This window comes from Colius striatus, chromosome 3 (assembly GCF_028858725.1).
Source record: "Colius striatus isolate bColStr4 chromosome 3, bColStr4.1.hap1, whole genome shotgun sequence".
NCBI lineage: Eukaryota > Metazoa > Chordata > Aves > Coliiformes > Coliidae > Colius > Colius striatus.
This window is the reverse complement of record NC_084761.1, coordinates 46,519,039-46,534,773: the sequence shown is the minus strand read 5'-3', so window position 1 is coordinate 46,534,773 and position 15,735 is coordinate 46,519,039. Positions and strand designations below refer to the sequence as shown.

The 15,735-nt window shown below is 41.4% G+C and overlaps 1 protein-coding gene across 4 annotated transcripts in view; it reads left to right on the top strand.

The window, feature by feature from the left end:
• The window catches only part of METAP1 (methionyl aminopeptidase 1), a 31,648-nt gene that overhangs the window by 1,571 nt on the left and 14,342 nt on the right, over positions 1–15,735 (top strand). Inside the window, exons 2-4 of one of the 4 annotated variants that reach the window (XM_061991753.1) lie at positions 9,023–9,074; positions 13,328–13,437; positions 14,759–14,819. In XM_061991753.1, the coding sequence (XP_061847737.1) occupies positions 9,023–9,074; positions 13,328–13,437; positions 14,759–14,819 (223 nt within the window). Of the gene's footprint in view, positions 1–9,022; positions 9,075–13,324; positions 13,438–14,758; positions 14,820–15,735 lie in introns of all 4 variants that reach the window. The other 3 variants (XM_061991752.1, XM_061991755.1, XM_061991754.1) reach the window with 3 other exon arrangements.

Here is a 15,735-nt window from a genome sequence, read left to right as displayed (position 1 = left end):
TAGGCTGCAGAGATTCTTGCTATCTGTTTGTTAGGTTCAGTTCCTTTGAAATATTTGCTGCTGTTGTAAGGTAAATGGGAATTACCCAAATTATTTACTAGCGTGTTGAAATAAGCTGGATAACCAACTGCATGCTTGTAAAGCTGTCCTGCCTAGAAAATAAAATACTGAATTGGGAATCCCAGTCATCTTACTTGTGAGTGACCTGGGATTTGTTGTTCCTTCTCACTGTGCTGTCCTGATCCCTAAAGCAGGTAAGCATAGTTATTCCTCATACAAAAGGTGTTTTGAAGTTTTTGGGTGACCTGTGTTGTGGAAGAGAGAAGGAACTTAATGGCAGCCTGTTCTCAAGACATGCGAAAAAATGTCATGCACTGAGAGAAGAGTCCCCATGCTCAGCCTGCAGTGAGGACCTTCAGCCTCCCATAGTACTGCTGTGGGGCCCAGCACAGGCTGCCCTGAAGTTCCAGCTCTCCCCATCATCTGGTGTGTGCAATGGAAGATAATGCCTGTGTTCCACTAGTGTCTGGTGAGCACAGTCAGGAGGGTAGGTGAGGTGCTGATGACAGCCTGTTCAAATGAGCATGGTAGGCAAAGAAATCTTAAGAGACAGGAAATTTTTCCTTAACTTAAGCAAGTTCAAGCTGACAGTCCTGGACTGGTTAGCATTTGGGAAACTTTTCTCTCTTTGGTGATTTTTCCTTCCATTGTGGTGTTACACCCTTAAGCACCTGTTAAATAAGCTAGTGAGTGGACCTAGGATGTTACTCCATATCATAGCACAGCCTGCATTGTAGCTGGCATGGTCCTGTTCCCTCCATCCAAGGATGAAGTTTTCTACTCTTTTTGTTAAGCTGGCCCTGCTTCTTTGGTGAGCCACTTCTGGGCTTTTTAGGGTTTTCTTTTAATGGAAGAAAACTAGTTGCATTTGGGTTTTTTTTCCGATTTAGCTCCCCACAGCCATGCCCTGCAGGATCAGATCAGAAAACACCAGTGCCTCATGCTGCCAAATAGCAGACTTACCTGTATGGCCCAGTTTGTCACAGCCGTAAAGTCAGCCTTGCTGTACTGAAAGCAGTGGTATCAGCTGCGGGTGTGCAGGCCCTTCCTCTGGGCTGAGTGCAGGGTGGCAATGACCTGCTGTCTCTGTGAGGGGTAAGAGAACCTGTAGCGACAGGCACACCAGGTTAATTAATTTGCTTGGAAACCTGTTTACACTTGTTTATACAGCCAAATCTACAACCACAGCTAAAAATATTTATAGGAGTTCATTTTTTCCGATACTAAGAATCCAAAACCAGAAAAGTGTAAACTGCTGTAGAAAGGTAACCAGTGTGGAGCAAAGTGTTTGGATTATACGTAGTAATGTATAGTTTGCAAAGAAAAAGTAATGCAGGAGATATAGGACTGAGAACCTCAGTGTAGTGAGGAGATTGATTAAACGTTATTTTTCATCACTGCACATAGACAATTGACGTGAACGTTTCAAGGAGGATTGTATCAAGACAGTGATTTCCCCAGTGGATTTATTGTTTGTGTTTTTTACTTCCTTGAGGGAGAGCACTATTCTGTTCGTTCATTTTTTTTCCCCTCTTTCTGCATCAAAAAGAGTACATCTCAACAACATGCCCACTTAAAAATGCTTACTCTCAAGTGATTTCACATCCTCTGAAATCCCTTTGAGCCAACGCTGCTTCAACGCTGGGTTTTATGCACCTTAGAAACTGGACAGAGCTGTTGAATAATAGTTGTGCTTGTGGGTCATGATTGGAAAGGAGGCCATCTATCCTAGCAGGGAGGTTTTGAACTGATAATGGAGTAAGGATGGATTTTGGCAGCAGTGGAGCTCTGAGGTTCTATCTTGAACTCTTAGCATTTTAATTTTTTTTTCCCTTTACTTCAAGGTGTAATGAGAAGGAATATTCTCCTGAGGGATTCTGTCTGCTGTTTAATATAACCTTCTTTTAGGCTAGTAAATCAGGTACTTCCACTGCTTTCTCTTTTCTAGGGACTTACTACAATGTTGCATGAGAACTTCTGCAGAGAGCCCAGCGCAGGGACACCAAGACGATCAGGGAACTGGAACATCTTTCATATGAGGAAAGGCTGCGGGAACTGGGGCTGTTTAGTCTAGAAAAGAGGAGACTGAGGGGAGATACAAATATCTAAATGGTGGAAGTAAGGAGATTGGGACATCCCTTTTTTCTACTGTAGCTAGCAACAGGACAAGGGGTAATGGGAACACAAAAAGTTCCACTTAAATATAAAAAAAAAGCTATTTTACTGTGAGGGTGATGGAGCAGTGGAACAGGCTGCCCAGAGGGGCTGTGAAGTCTCCTTCCTTGGAGGCCTTCAAGACCTGCCTGGACACGTTCCTATGTGACCTGATCTAGGTGGAGGCCACAGAATGCTATCAGTCCTAACTTAACTCCGGGAAGAACAGTTGTCCCTTCCTGCCTGGGTGCTCTCAGTCCAAAAGAGGCCCAGTTGTATCAAGCAATCTGGTTATAGAGTTAGTAGTGAGCACTATGAGATGGTCAAGCTGCAGTGTGTGACCAGTGGTTGGACATGTGTTTCAGATGTTTGAAGAGAAATGATTTCTCTCAACTGTATAGGGACAACAGCATGTCTCTTACAATGGTGGATACCCATCAACAAGACTCTTTCCATTTTGGAGGGGGTTATGACTTGTTAAATTCCAGTGACAGCAAAGAAATGTCACTTTGTTTTTTCAGTGGGTTTGTATATAGATTTACAGCTTTCTGGGGGGCACATTTTCGTTGATAGACCTGCACCTTTGACAGCTTTGGATACTCAAGGTCATCGTGATTTGTGAAAAATGGTGAACCTGAAGAGTAGTGGCATCCCATCCTCCACTTTGCTATTTCCTTTTACCTTGAGTGTGTTGAGGGTGGGGAGCAGGGAACAGTGGACCTGGATGAAACTATTTTTTGTCCTCTCTCATGTCAGACCATAGGATGTAAGTGCCATATTTCATTCTTGGTTCACTGTTCTTTGCTGTGCCTAAAATAGGCTGAAACCTGCTGCTTGGCTCCAATGGCAACACATTTGGGTTCCTTTTGGTATAAATGGCACTCTGCAGATGCTGTCTCCTAGAAGATCTTTTAACAAGATTTCCATCACCGGGAAGCTGACATTTTTGATTGCTTATCGATCACCATAAATATCTGTGTGTGGTAAATGCGTGGTTGACCCACAAATACTGTGCTGTCATAACTCTCTGGAAGTAAAACTTCAGACTTCTATGGGCAGACTTTCTCAGCTAGTATTCAATATAGGGAAAGGATGGTCTAGTTTGAATGTGTCTGGTCTGTTGTTCCTTTGATACTCTTAAAAAACGCTTGTGTGTCTCTTTAAGTCTGAAGAGTTCTAAAAGGCAGTCCCTTCCTCAAAGGGGGGCTCTGTCACATGAGACCCAGGAGTCTCTGGGTGAGATCAGGCTTTAGATGAAAGAGAAAGCCAACGATGTTGATAAAAAGGTGCTGCATGTAGGTACTCCCCTTGGATTTGAATCTGAAAACATGTATTCAGCTATTTTGAAAAATAGACTAGTCATGTCTCCTCTTTAGTCTGGTTCTGGACTTTTGTACAGTTTTTCAGGCCAGAGACTGTCTCTGGGGACTTGTACTGCACCTAGAAGAATAGAGTTCAGTGTGCTAGAAAGAGGCAACTGTTATTTTAACATCAAATGTATAAACAGTTGCATTCCGTTACATACTTGTATTTACGGATAAAATGTTCAATTAATCCATATTGTATAAATATATCTATATCACCCATAACCTGATATTTTTCTTAAGGTAAATGCTGTACTGAAGGTTGTCATCTGTTTTGCGTACCTGCTAGATGGTTTGATTGAAAACAAGTTCTCATTAAGCAAAACTACATGATCTCCAATTAAGCCCAAGACAATTTTACCTTGCAAAGGATGTTTAAAAATTCTATTTGACAAATTGCTCAGAATATTTTAAAAATACAGTTGTGCCACTTGGCATTGTTTCCTAGATGTGTTTGTCCACTACAGTTCAGGGTATAATGACAGTGTGTTTGGACTCGATGATCTTAAAGGTCTTTTCCAGCTGTAATGGTTTTATGATTCTATGACAAGCAAAGAGACAACCAGCCTGTCCCACAGTCTCAGTTTCAGCTGTTGTCTTCTTTTCCCTTTTGTAGAATCGATGTTTTTGGAAATTCATCACAGTGGCTCTAAATGATGAGCAGAGTGGATGTAGAGGAGTAATTTTGTGGGAGCTGCACATGAATTTGAGTTCTCAGTAACTGTACAGTAGTGTTAAACTGTATAAAGCAGCAGTATCTGAAGGTGAAGGGGAGCCTCAAGAAGAGTGTCAGCCTTGAGGCCAGAAATCACAGACAGCGAGATTTGGCAGAGCTAACTTTACGTGAGGTGCTACCTTGCAAAGGCAGTTCAGAAACACAGTCGATGAGTATGCCTTGAATTCTGTGTTGCGATGCCTGCAGAACTTCGAATTGTAGGGGTTGGAAGGGACCTTTAGGTTATGTCTCTGCAATCAGAGGTTCGTAAGGTAGTTGTATCCTAGTCTTGGTTGATCTAGCACCCTTTTCTCCTCTGGAATTTGCGGTTGTCTGTGCTTTTCTACCTCTTAATCAGGTTACATGGATACATGAACCAAAAGAATAAGCAGCTCCCTGTTACTACTGTAAAGATGACAATAAACATGGAAAAAAAAAATCTTGCTAAGTAGCTCAATAACTCTTCTAAAGGATTTTGTTCTTTCAATGTCTGATTATAAAACAAAAAAAAGCCTAAGGTATTTGATAGTGATCCTTGTGTTTGTAGTGAAAATGCACTCTACTGTAAAACAAATTCTGCTATGCTTCATGCTTCTGTCAATATTTCAGCCAGTAAACAGATACTGGGCTTAATCCTTAAGGTGAGAATTATTTACAGAAATAACATGTCTTCCACAAGGTGATCTAAGAGGAATCTTTCTAGATGGTTATGTTGGTTGTGCCTTTTGGTAAAAGCACAGATTCTAGTGAACACTGGCTTAGGCTCTTCTCTGAAAGGTAGAATCAGTGGGATTGGCGTAAGAATGGCTTGAAGCCAGAAACATTGCTAAAGGTTTAAATATGTTGATGATGTCTGTCTAAAAATCACAATTGTGGGTTTTTTGCTGATAGAATAGTTGTACCTAAGATTATTCTAAACAAAGTGAGGCTTGCCTCTCCACCCCCACCTTTTTTTCTCATACGTTTGACCTCCCTTCTTCTCAGTCCTCTTCAGTCCGAAAGTCTTCAGTCCCAAGTCTGTCTTTATTGCTCTATACAAACCACATACAATAAAGACAAATGCTTTAGGTAAGAAGAGTGGACATATTAATATCAGATGTACTAATGTAGTGTTTAAAGTGAAATCCAGGAAGCCTTCTAAGAAACTTGAAGCCAAATTAATATTATTCCTGTGTACTTTCACCCTGAAGTTAATTAATGTTTTCAAATACAGCTGTGCAAGGTCATATGTTCCTTTTTTCCAACCATATCAGAAAAAAAAAATCTTCAACCTCTTAATATTAAAAATCAACCTGGATATTTTTCCTGGACTTTGTTCGTTTAGGCATTGGAAATTTTCTATCCTGATCTGTATATGGCATAGGAACATGGAAGAATCATTAGAGACAGGAATGAGGATAGGGAGATTGAAGTAAATGGCTCAGCAGAAGGCTGAGAGGAAAAGGCTCATCAAAAAGCAGAATTTTCTCCAGAAATTTTTCTCCAGAAAATTCTCCAGAAATTGGCTCAGATGAAGAGAAAAAACATCTCAGGTGGAGAAAGAGAGTGGCTTTCTTCCTTGGCTTGTCAGGAAGTCTGTCATATAGAAGGTGAGGGTGTTTGCATTGGTATGTTGGTAGCACTTTGTTACCTCAGCTATGATTCTCCAGACTCTGAGATGACAGCTGCCATATTTTAATCTGGAATTGCCAAGGCAGAGCTCTGCAGGCATGTGCAATGTAGTGCTTGTGCTGTAAGTTGTTGAATATAGTTTGTGTGTACCCAGTAAGTCCAGTGCTTACAGGAAGCATATGACTGATCCTACACCTACATGGGTTGTAGGTGGATGTGCAGCATATACTTCTGAGTACCTTCCAAAAGTGGCAGACTGAGACAGAGATATTCTTTGATGGTACACTGCATATGTGATAGCCTGTGCTTACAAAAATGCTTCAAGCTTGCTGTGCGTACTTGCTGCAGTTGATAAATATATGTAAAGCGCACATGTCTGGGATGTCCTCATGTACAGTATCTTGTTTGAAGCTATGCTGTAGTAGTGCTGATGAAGCTGCCATTCCTCTGGAAATAGAGGGCAAGTAAAATCTGGGAAACATATTTGGGAAGACTCAGACATATGGCAGCCTTATGCAGGATCCTCTTTGGTTGTTTACAGCTGCAGGAAATAAAAAGCTGAAATGGAGCCTTTTAGGTTATGATACTGTCAGCAATGTGGGGTTTGCCTGGTTTTCACTGGTTAATGAAACAGCAAAGAGGAAAGACTATTGGTGTTGGAAAAGGAATGACATTGGAGAATACACCCAAAATGTCATGAGGAAGGAGAGGATGAACCAGCAATTACCACAGCTGATGTCTTCATTCCCCAATGCTCCTTTGCGTCCCAAGAATTGGATTCTAGATTTGCAGTCTTTGCAGCTCCTCTAAGTCCTTAGTTATGTAATCCTCCTTCTTCAGAATAGAGGCCTGGTGTTTAAAAGGGGATTAAAGACATACTGGCAGTTGTAGTATCTTTGAAATAGGATTTTTAGCTTTTTACATTTTTTTTTCTTAAAATAGGCCTTAGTTAAAACCTACTCCTTTTCTCACAGCTCTCCCAACAGAAAACAGACAATAGTGCAGTGCAAAGGTCTGTGTATGCAGCGGGTTATATGAGTATGACAGTAAAACCTGTTGCTTGTAAAAAGAGATATTCTGTCTGGTAATCAGAAATGTTGGTTTCAAAGCCTCTTGATGTCCAGACCATTACGTAGCACCACTCCAGAGAATGTGGTGACTTCAATTACATGGCGCAGGAGACGACAACAAACACCTGGCTTTGGAGGTAGCATGTAACAGGGTCTCTTTGAACATAGACACCACATGTGTGCCACTTCAATGTGGTTTGGTGGATACAATTTGATAATTACTGGTTGCAAGACTAAAGAGAAATTGAGAGAGGATGGCTCTACAGGAGCAGACAGTTAAGATGGCTCAATAACAATCATGAAGCAGGGGTAGGATGTTACATACCAGGCTTCGTTTACAGATTTATTGTCTCAGAGTGGTTGGCTATTGGATACCTTAGGTTGAAGCAGTTGTTGGCTCTGGATGGTAGATTTACAATGATGATTCAGCATTAGTATTGTCTTTCTTTATAAAGCAAAACAGTTTGCTTCTTGCCTCTTTCTTCAGAAATTCAGCCGTTATTATAAATTATTGAAATTAGCTGTTTTCAAATTGTTGTTTTGAGTGCACATAGCCATTAAATCAGACTTGCAGCTGTATAAACCCAAGTAACTTCCTAATTAGCACTTTAAAGGATCACCTACAGTGCACCTTCTGCAACTTTTCTACTTAACTCCTTTTTCCATCTCTTTCCTTCATCTTAGTCTTTATTCTTCTCCAGCTGACAACCTTTTCCTTCTGCTCCTTTGCTAAGTCATTATTCCCTGTATGAACTGCTCTATTTGTACTTGGGAAGAGCAGAAAAATAAACTCCTTCACAGTCACTCTTTTCTTCATTTCCATTTATAGTTTCTGTTGCCTGTGGTTTCTTTAATTTCCTATTTCTGTTCAGTAGTTCTTACTTGCCCCCTTTTAATCAGTGTTATTTGTTCCCCTGTGATCATAGAATCATAGAATGGCAGGGGTTGGAAGGGACCTGTAGAGATCATCTAGTTCAACCCCTCTGCTCAAGCAAAACCACTTAGATCAGGTCACACTGGAACGCATCGAGGTGGGTTTGAAAACCTCCAGACAAGGAGACTCCACACTCTCTTTGGGCACCCTCACAGTAAAAGAATTTTTCCTTAAGTGGAACTTTTTGTGTTCCAGCTTTTGTCCATTAACCCTAGTCCTGTCACTCGAAACTACAGAGAAAAGTGTTGCCCCATCCTCTTGACATACACCTTTTAAGTACTTGCAAGTATTAATGAGATCCTCCAAGCTGAACAGCCTCAGTTCTCACAGTGTTTCCTCCTAAGGAAGATGCTCCAGTCTCCTGATCATCTTGGTGGCCCTGTCCTGGACTCTCTCCAGAAGTTCTCTGTCCCTCTTGAGCTGGGGAACCCAGAACTGGACACAGTACTCCAGCAGAGGCGTCACCAGGGCAGAGTAGAGGGGGAGGAGAACCTCCTTGGACCCGCTGGACACATTCTTCTTGAGATGCGATTGGCCTTCTTGGCCACAAAGACACATTGCTGACTCATATTTAGTTCATTATCAGCAGGACCCCCAGTTCTTTCTCCACAGAGCTGCTGCAGAGAGCAGTGATGTTGATTGGCCTCCGTTGCTTTCCTCTGCTAGGAAGGTGGCAGGAAAGATGCAGTTAGCAGGAGATGACTTCTTGTAGGAGCCAAAGGAGCACTACCCTACATGCTGCAATGCTGTAAGATCTCATGTGGAGATAGACTCTTTCAGCCAACTCGGAGCAACTGTGGTGTTTAGTTACTCATTAAAATGATAAGAGGCCAATATTAGTAGGTAGGATTAGATCAGTGTGTTTCGCTGTGACGAATGCATCTGTTTGGCTGTGCTTTCTGTCTGTTCTGGCTCGTAAACTGTTGAATGTAGTATTTTCTGTTAAGGCTAGCAGTTACAGTAACATTTACTGCATATTGCCTCAAAGGTTAATAAAATCAGTCTTCTGATTTCTTTTAAAATACAGTTGCTTCTCTCTTTTGTGGGGATGACATGTCCGGCTGGGATAATGCTACTTAACACATATATATATCTTTTTTGTTTGCAATTCTAGGAATGCTTTAAGGGAAGCTGGGCCACTCACAAGTTATTACACAAAAAAGCGAGTAAGTACAGTTTTAAAAATCCGTTTTAATACTGTTTTGAATTTGATCTGTCCTGTTCAGCTGGCTCTAGGTGCCCTGCTTGAGCAGCAGGTTGGGCTAGATGACCTCCAGAGGTCCATTCCAGCCTCAACTGTTCTGTAGTTCTGCATCTGAGAATGCTATGGATTTTCCCAGTGGATTCCACATATCTGAAGTTTTTTCCAGTTCCCGCTAATCTAAAAATCTATGTAAAATTTCAGAGGCAGTGATACTGAAGTCTGTTCCTGTTCCCTTTTCTATTTGCCTGAAGTATTCCTTGAGCTATGTTGCCAGGTATATGAACACAGAAAGAGATGATGAAATAAAGGGCAAGGAGAATAATAAACCATTATTGTAAGGCATTGCCAGGTTTGTTCCATCATACTGTTTTGATGTCTTAGCTAGTAAAAGGCAGTAAAGTGAGGAAGACTCTGGTGAAATCTTTGTGATTAGACACTTGCTTTCATGCAAATGAGCCAATCAGAGTGCAGCTGTGCTATATGTTTTGGGGTGTAACCCTTTGGGGGGAAAAAAAGGAAAATATTTCTTTGCACTCGTGTAGCCATTGATAGGAGGATGTATCATGGCTAGGACTGTGCTGAGATTGGTTCAAGGTAGTAAGAGTATGCCTTTGTCACAGCTGGAAGTTGTGGCACAGAAATACTAGTAGACTGGTAATTTCTTCCTTATCCAAGTAGTGAAAATAATCCATGAGTTTAAAAGCAAACAAAGAGAGCAGATCGCAGTTCTGCCTCCCTTGCCCTCATCTCCCTGCCCATCTTCATCAGCCCCTGCATGGAAAGGGAGATAGGATTAAAAAGTGTCGGGAATTAAAATCCTCAAGTAACTTATTCACCTCCTCCTTTCTTAAAACTCAATAAAACAACTTTTCACCATCTTTCATGTTAACAGGTTGGAGTAGTACAATTAGAAATGTTTTCCTTCTTTCTGCCTTCCCAGTGTGAGGGCCTCATAGTTTACACTTGCAGTCTGTATGCTATTAGTTTGTACATGTGTGGATATGAAACTGGCTTTGTTAGTTCTTGTGGTAATCCTCTGGAGCAGACTTCTAATGATTACGTTTGACTGACAGGATATGGATTTTATGATTCCACTAAATCCATGGTCTTGTTGGCATCCTGGATAACTGCTGAGCCCAAGCTGAGCTGCCTTGGATCTGAGAGCTCTCAAGACCTCAATGCAGCAAACCACTGAAACATCTTCTCAAGGGAATACAGTATACCCCTTCATCAAAACTTTGGATTTTTAAGTTTTCTCAGTGGTTCATCTTAACTGAATGTAATATGAGCAGATGGCTCAGATGTCAGCCACGGGGACTATGAGGAACTCATGTTAGGACTTGCTGTGGCAGACCTTTTGCCACTGCTTTATTCTTATGAGATATGAGATATGAAAAGAGAAAACAGACTTACCAGCTTATGAGTTAAAGATTAACGCTACCGTGTTATTTCTTAATCTCTGCTTCCTCTTTTAGGAGTAAGTAATTTTCCTTTTGGTAATGCTTTTGATCTACTTGTTTTAGTTTTTTATGTCAAGACCTTCAATCTGTCCTGTTAGGGCTGTGCTATTCGTGAATGAATTCAATCACTAGACTACATCAGGCATGAATTTCACAAGGTTGAGAGCACTGGGAAGCTCCAGTAGGCCGAGAACATCTTGTGAGGTGAATGCACTGCCGGTCCTGAAACGCAAAAGAGGCAACACATGCTCTCTCTCCATCAGATCTGGAGGTGTAGTAGGCTCCACGTATTGAAACTACCAGTTGGATACCCTCTTTCCCACCCCGGGTTGTTTCTGTCACCAAATGTAAAGAGAAATCACAAAAAAGGAACATTTGTGTACAGTGCAAGAGTGTTTCTGTAGAAATATGCTTTTTCTCAAGAATGAAAACAAACAGAGAGCTGTGTTTTAGAGCTACAAATAAAGAGCAACTTAAATTATTACTACATTTTGATAATGCATTCAGTACTGCTGTCTTGACATTCCTCAGCTATTGAAGAGAGTTGGCAGGATGTGAGTTTTGAATGTGAAAAACTTAAGGGCAACACAAAATAACTGCTTCTTACACTTTCATATATCTTAGAATCATAGAATGGTAGGGGTTGGAACGGACCTTTAGAAATCATCTAGTCCAACCCCCCTGCAGAAGGAGGGTCACCTAGATCAAGTCACATAGGAACATGTCCAGGCAGGTCTTGAAGACCTCCAAGGAAGGAGACTCCATAATCCCTCTGGGCAGCCTGTGCTGGTGGTCCCTCACCCTTATAGTGAAATAGTTTTTTCTTATGTTTAAGTGGAACTTTTTGCGTTCCAGCTTCATCCCATTACCCTTTGTCCTGTTACTAGCTACTATAGAAAAAAGGGATATCCCAACCTCATGACACCCACCATTTAGATATTTATAAATGTTAATAAGATCTCCCCTCAGTCTCCTCTTCTCCAGACTAAACAGCCCCAGTTCCTGCAGCCTTTCCTCATATGAAAGATGTTCCAGTCCCCTGATCATCTTGGTGGCCCTGTGCTGGACTCTCTCCAGCACTTCCCTGTCCCTCTTGAGCTGAGGAGCCCAGAACTGGACACAGGACTCCAGATGAGGCCTCACCAGGGCAGAGTAGAGAGGGAGAAAAACCTCCCTCGACCTGCTGGACACACTCTTTTTAATGCATCCCAGGATGCCATTGGCCTTCTTGGCCATGAGGGCACATTGATGGCTCATCTTTAGCTTATTATCAATCAGGACTCCCAGGTCTCTCTCTGCAGAGCTACTCTTCAGCAGTTCGACCCCCAGCCTGTACTGGTGCAGGAGGTTGTTCCTTCCCAGATGCAGGACTCCACACTTGTCCTTGTTGAACCTCCTGAGGTTTCTCTCCGCCCAACACTCAAGTGGGTCGAGATCCCGCTGAATGGCAGCACAGCCTTCTGGGGAATCAGCCAGTCCTCCCAGTTTGGTGTCATCAGGGAACTTGCTGAAGGTACACTCTGTGCCCTCATCCAGGTCGTTGATGAAGATATTGAATAAGACTGGCCCCAGAACTGATCCTCCAACTCGATTCTGTGCCATCAATCATCACCCTCTGGGCTCTGCCATTCAGCCAGCTCTCGATCTACCTCACTGTCCACTCATCCAAGCCACACTGCTAGAGCTTTCTGATCAGGATGTTATGGGAGACAGTGTCAAAAGCCTTGCTGAAGTCAAGGTAGATGACATCTGCTGCTCTTCCCTCATCTAGCCAGCTGGTTATACACTCATGGAAGGCTATCAGGTTGGTCAAACAGGATTTCCCCTTGGTGAAGCCATGTTGACTCCCCTTGATAACCATCTTTTCCTTCATATGTTCAGTGATAACATTCAGGATGAGTTGTACCATCACTTTTGCAGGGATGGAGGTGAGGCTGACTGGCTTGTAGTTTCCTGGGTCATTCTTCTTGCCCTTTTTGAAGACTGGCGTCACATTGGCCTTTCTCCAGTCCTCAGGCACTTTGCCTGTCCTCCATGATTGTTCAAAAATGATGGAGAGAGGCTTAGCAATCACATCAGCCAGCTCCCTCAGCACTCTAGGATGCATCCCATCAGGACCCATTGACTTATGAGCCTTAAGCTTGGCCAACAAGTCTTTTACCTCTTCCTCTTCTACCCAGGGCAAGTCCTCTGCTGTCCTGGCCATCCTGTTATCCTTGCCAGACTGGGCTTCCCGAAGGTCAGCCTTGGCTGTAAAGACTGCAGCAAAGAAGGCATTCAGTACTTCGGCCTTCTCTGCATCCTCAGACACCAGGGCACCCTCAGTGTTTAGCAGCGGGCCCACATTACCCCTCACCATCCTTCTGCTGCTGATGTACTTGAAAAATGCCTTATTGCTGTCCTTAACATCCCTGGCTAAATTTAATGCTAGAAGGGCTCTAGCCTGGCTAGCTGCACCCCTGCATGCCCTGGCAATGTTCCTATACTCTTCCCAAGAAGCCAGCCCCTGTTTCCACCTCTCATAGATGGCTGCTTTCTGCCTGAGTTGTCCCAGCAGATCCTTGATCATCCATGGAGGCCTCCTACCTCCTTTTCCTCCTTTCTTGCGCAGTAAGATATATCAGTATCTGAAGTGCCAGGAAGAGTCAAATCTAGACTTAGGTACATCTAAGTCACTTCATGGACCTCACAGTTCTTAGTAGGACTGATTTTGCTGCTGCATTATTTTTTTTTTTCTTTTTTGTCTTTTCAGAAGATGAGAAAGCTAAACGTGAAGTTTCCTCTTGGACCCTGGAAGGTGACGTGAACACAAATCCCTGGTCTGGTTATCGATATACTGGTAAACTCAGGCCACACTATCCACTGGTAAGCACTAAGTGTCACTTTGTACAGCAGCACTGCTACATTTTGTGGCAACTAATGGATCAGTGCTGACGTGATTACCTCCCAAATTTTAGCTGAGAAAGGAAAGCTTCTTCAACAATGTGAACCTGATGGCAAGGTCATTGTGTAACTATGTCCTTATTGAGGTTCATTTTGATTTGACTTGATCTGTCTCTTGATACATTAAAAATTAAGGAAGTGCTTGTGAGGTAACACACATCAGTAACAGGGTTAAACTCACACCTTTTGGCTGCACGTTTTGACATTTATCCTGCAAAAAGCTGCTGCTAGTTCAGATGAGGTCTTCTAGATATTTGTGGTTCTCACCAATAATGGGCCAGCTGGTTTCAGAAAAACGCAAATGAATTAAATTAGAATTTAAATAAATGATTTTATATTATTTTATGTAAATGTTGTGAAATAACCTGGTGAGTAAGCTGATGAACAGCTCTGATGGAACAGAGGTTATAGTACTCTCCAGCACTGGAATGGTGAAGAATGACTGAAGTCTCTATCATTTTCACCTGTGGAAAGGTGGGTTTGGAAGACAACCTCAGTATAGCTGTGTTTTTTTAATTGGTACAAGTCTGTACATGGAATAAGCCAAATTTTTTACAGGAATAATGGCATTTTGTTTACATGTGTCTTCTGATGGGCCTGTGCTAGAAATGTTGCCCATGTGGCATCCTCTCTATAGTCTTCTCCATCTGTTACAGGCTCATCAGAACAGATTAACTGAGCCTGAGCCCATATGTGTTGGTAGTGTTATTGGAGAAAGTGTCTTGGATATGTGTCCGGCCAAGCAATTTAGTAGTGTTATTGCTGAACATTTGCTTTTTTGTCTTCCAAGTGATGCAAATGAAACTATAACAAAAAGTGCTAATGACTAGGGTGATGATTAGATATAACAATCTTGCTAATAAACCCTAATAAACAGAGAGAGGAAGGATGTATTTGGAACGGTTGCATTTGCAGTCTGAAAAGTAGCTGAATAAACAGTACAGTGTTAATAGGGACGCTATGTTATAAAACCAGTTTAATTTACCTGACACATAAAAGTTTGATTTTTTTTTTTACAAAGCTATGAAGTTGGCTTTTAGAAGTTTATATAATAACAATAAAGAGTAACAGGAGAATCTTTGAGAAATTAAAATTGGAACTGTTTTGGAGTTTGCATACTTCCTAAATTCTAAGTAGAATTTACCATATTTCACTGTATTTCATTTTGCTTCATGAGTGTCTGTTTTTGTGATTGAAGTAAGTATTCTTGCTACCTAACCAGCTTTGGTTATCATTTATTTAGACGCCAACAAGACCTGTGCCAAGTTACATTCAGCGACCGGATTATGCTGATCACCCACTAGGTAACTTGAAACAAGACAGTTATGGAGTGCTATGTTTGCTTTCTGTTTTTATTTTAATTGAAAAAGCCTTTAAGGCACGAAGGAAATACTGCTTTTATCTGTTCTTCTCACAAAACTTCTTCATCCCCCACATTAACTTACTGATTTTTCAGAAATAATCGTTGCAAGTCTTTTCTTTCAAAGATGTTCAGGGAAGAAAAAACCCCAAACTATGCAAGTCCTAGTCTCACGGTAAACTTCGTAACAAACAGGAATAAGTTGTCTGACACAGGTGAATCCTGCTAAGCCATTCTCAGTGACATCAGTGTCTGTTGGATATGTGTTATTTTATAGCAAAACAAAAAAAAAACTGCAGTAAGCAACCCCCAACAGAAAAATTATATAGATGAGTTCCAGCTATGTTTGGACACAGAGAATGCATTCAAAATTACTTGTTTATTAGTTTGTTTTGGCATTTTCTTAGGTTTTTTTATCAGTATTGGTGCTCTGCCCTTTCTACCAAAAAAAGTTGCAGTGGTCTGTTAGAATTATTTTCAAATCTTCAACCATTCTTTAGTTATTCTTTAGAGAATGTAAATATTCAAACAACACAAAATACTGGCTTTTAGGGGATCATTCAACTATAAAACTGAGCTTGCACTGACTTTGGCAGAAAGAATTTAGGTTTTTTCATCAGCTGATTATAGAAGTAGTATACCTAGAGGTATTCACAAGCTTTTATAATTCTTTGACCCTTTAATAGTATTTATTACTATTTACTTGCAGCTAAAAAAACCCTGACTTTAATATGAATAAAATTATTTCCATGTAAATGTGATTTTTTTTTAAGGTTGTGTTTTGACTAACCGGTAATGATGGTTTTATGCAGTAAGAAAACAGGCATCCTGAGCACATGGGGGCATTACCATATTGTGGA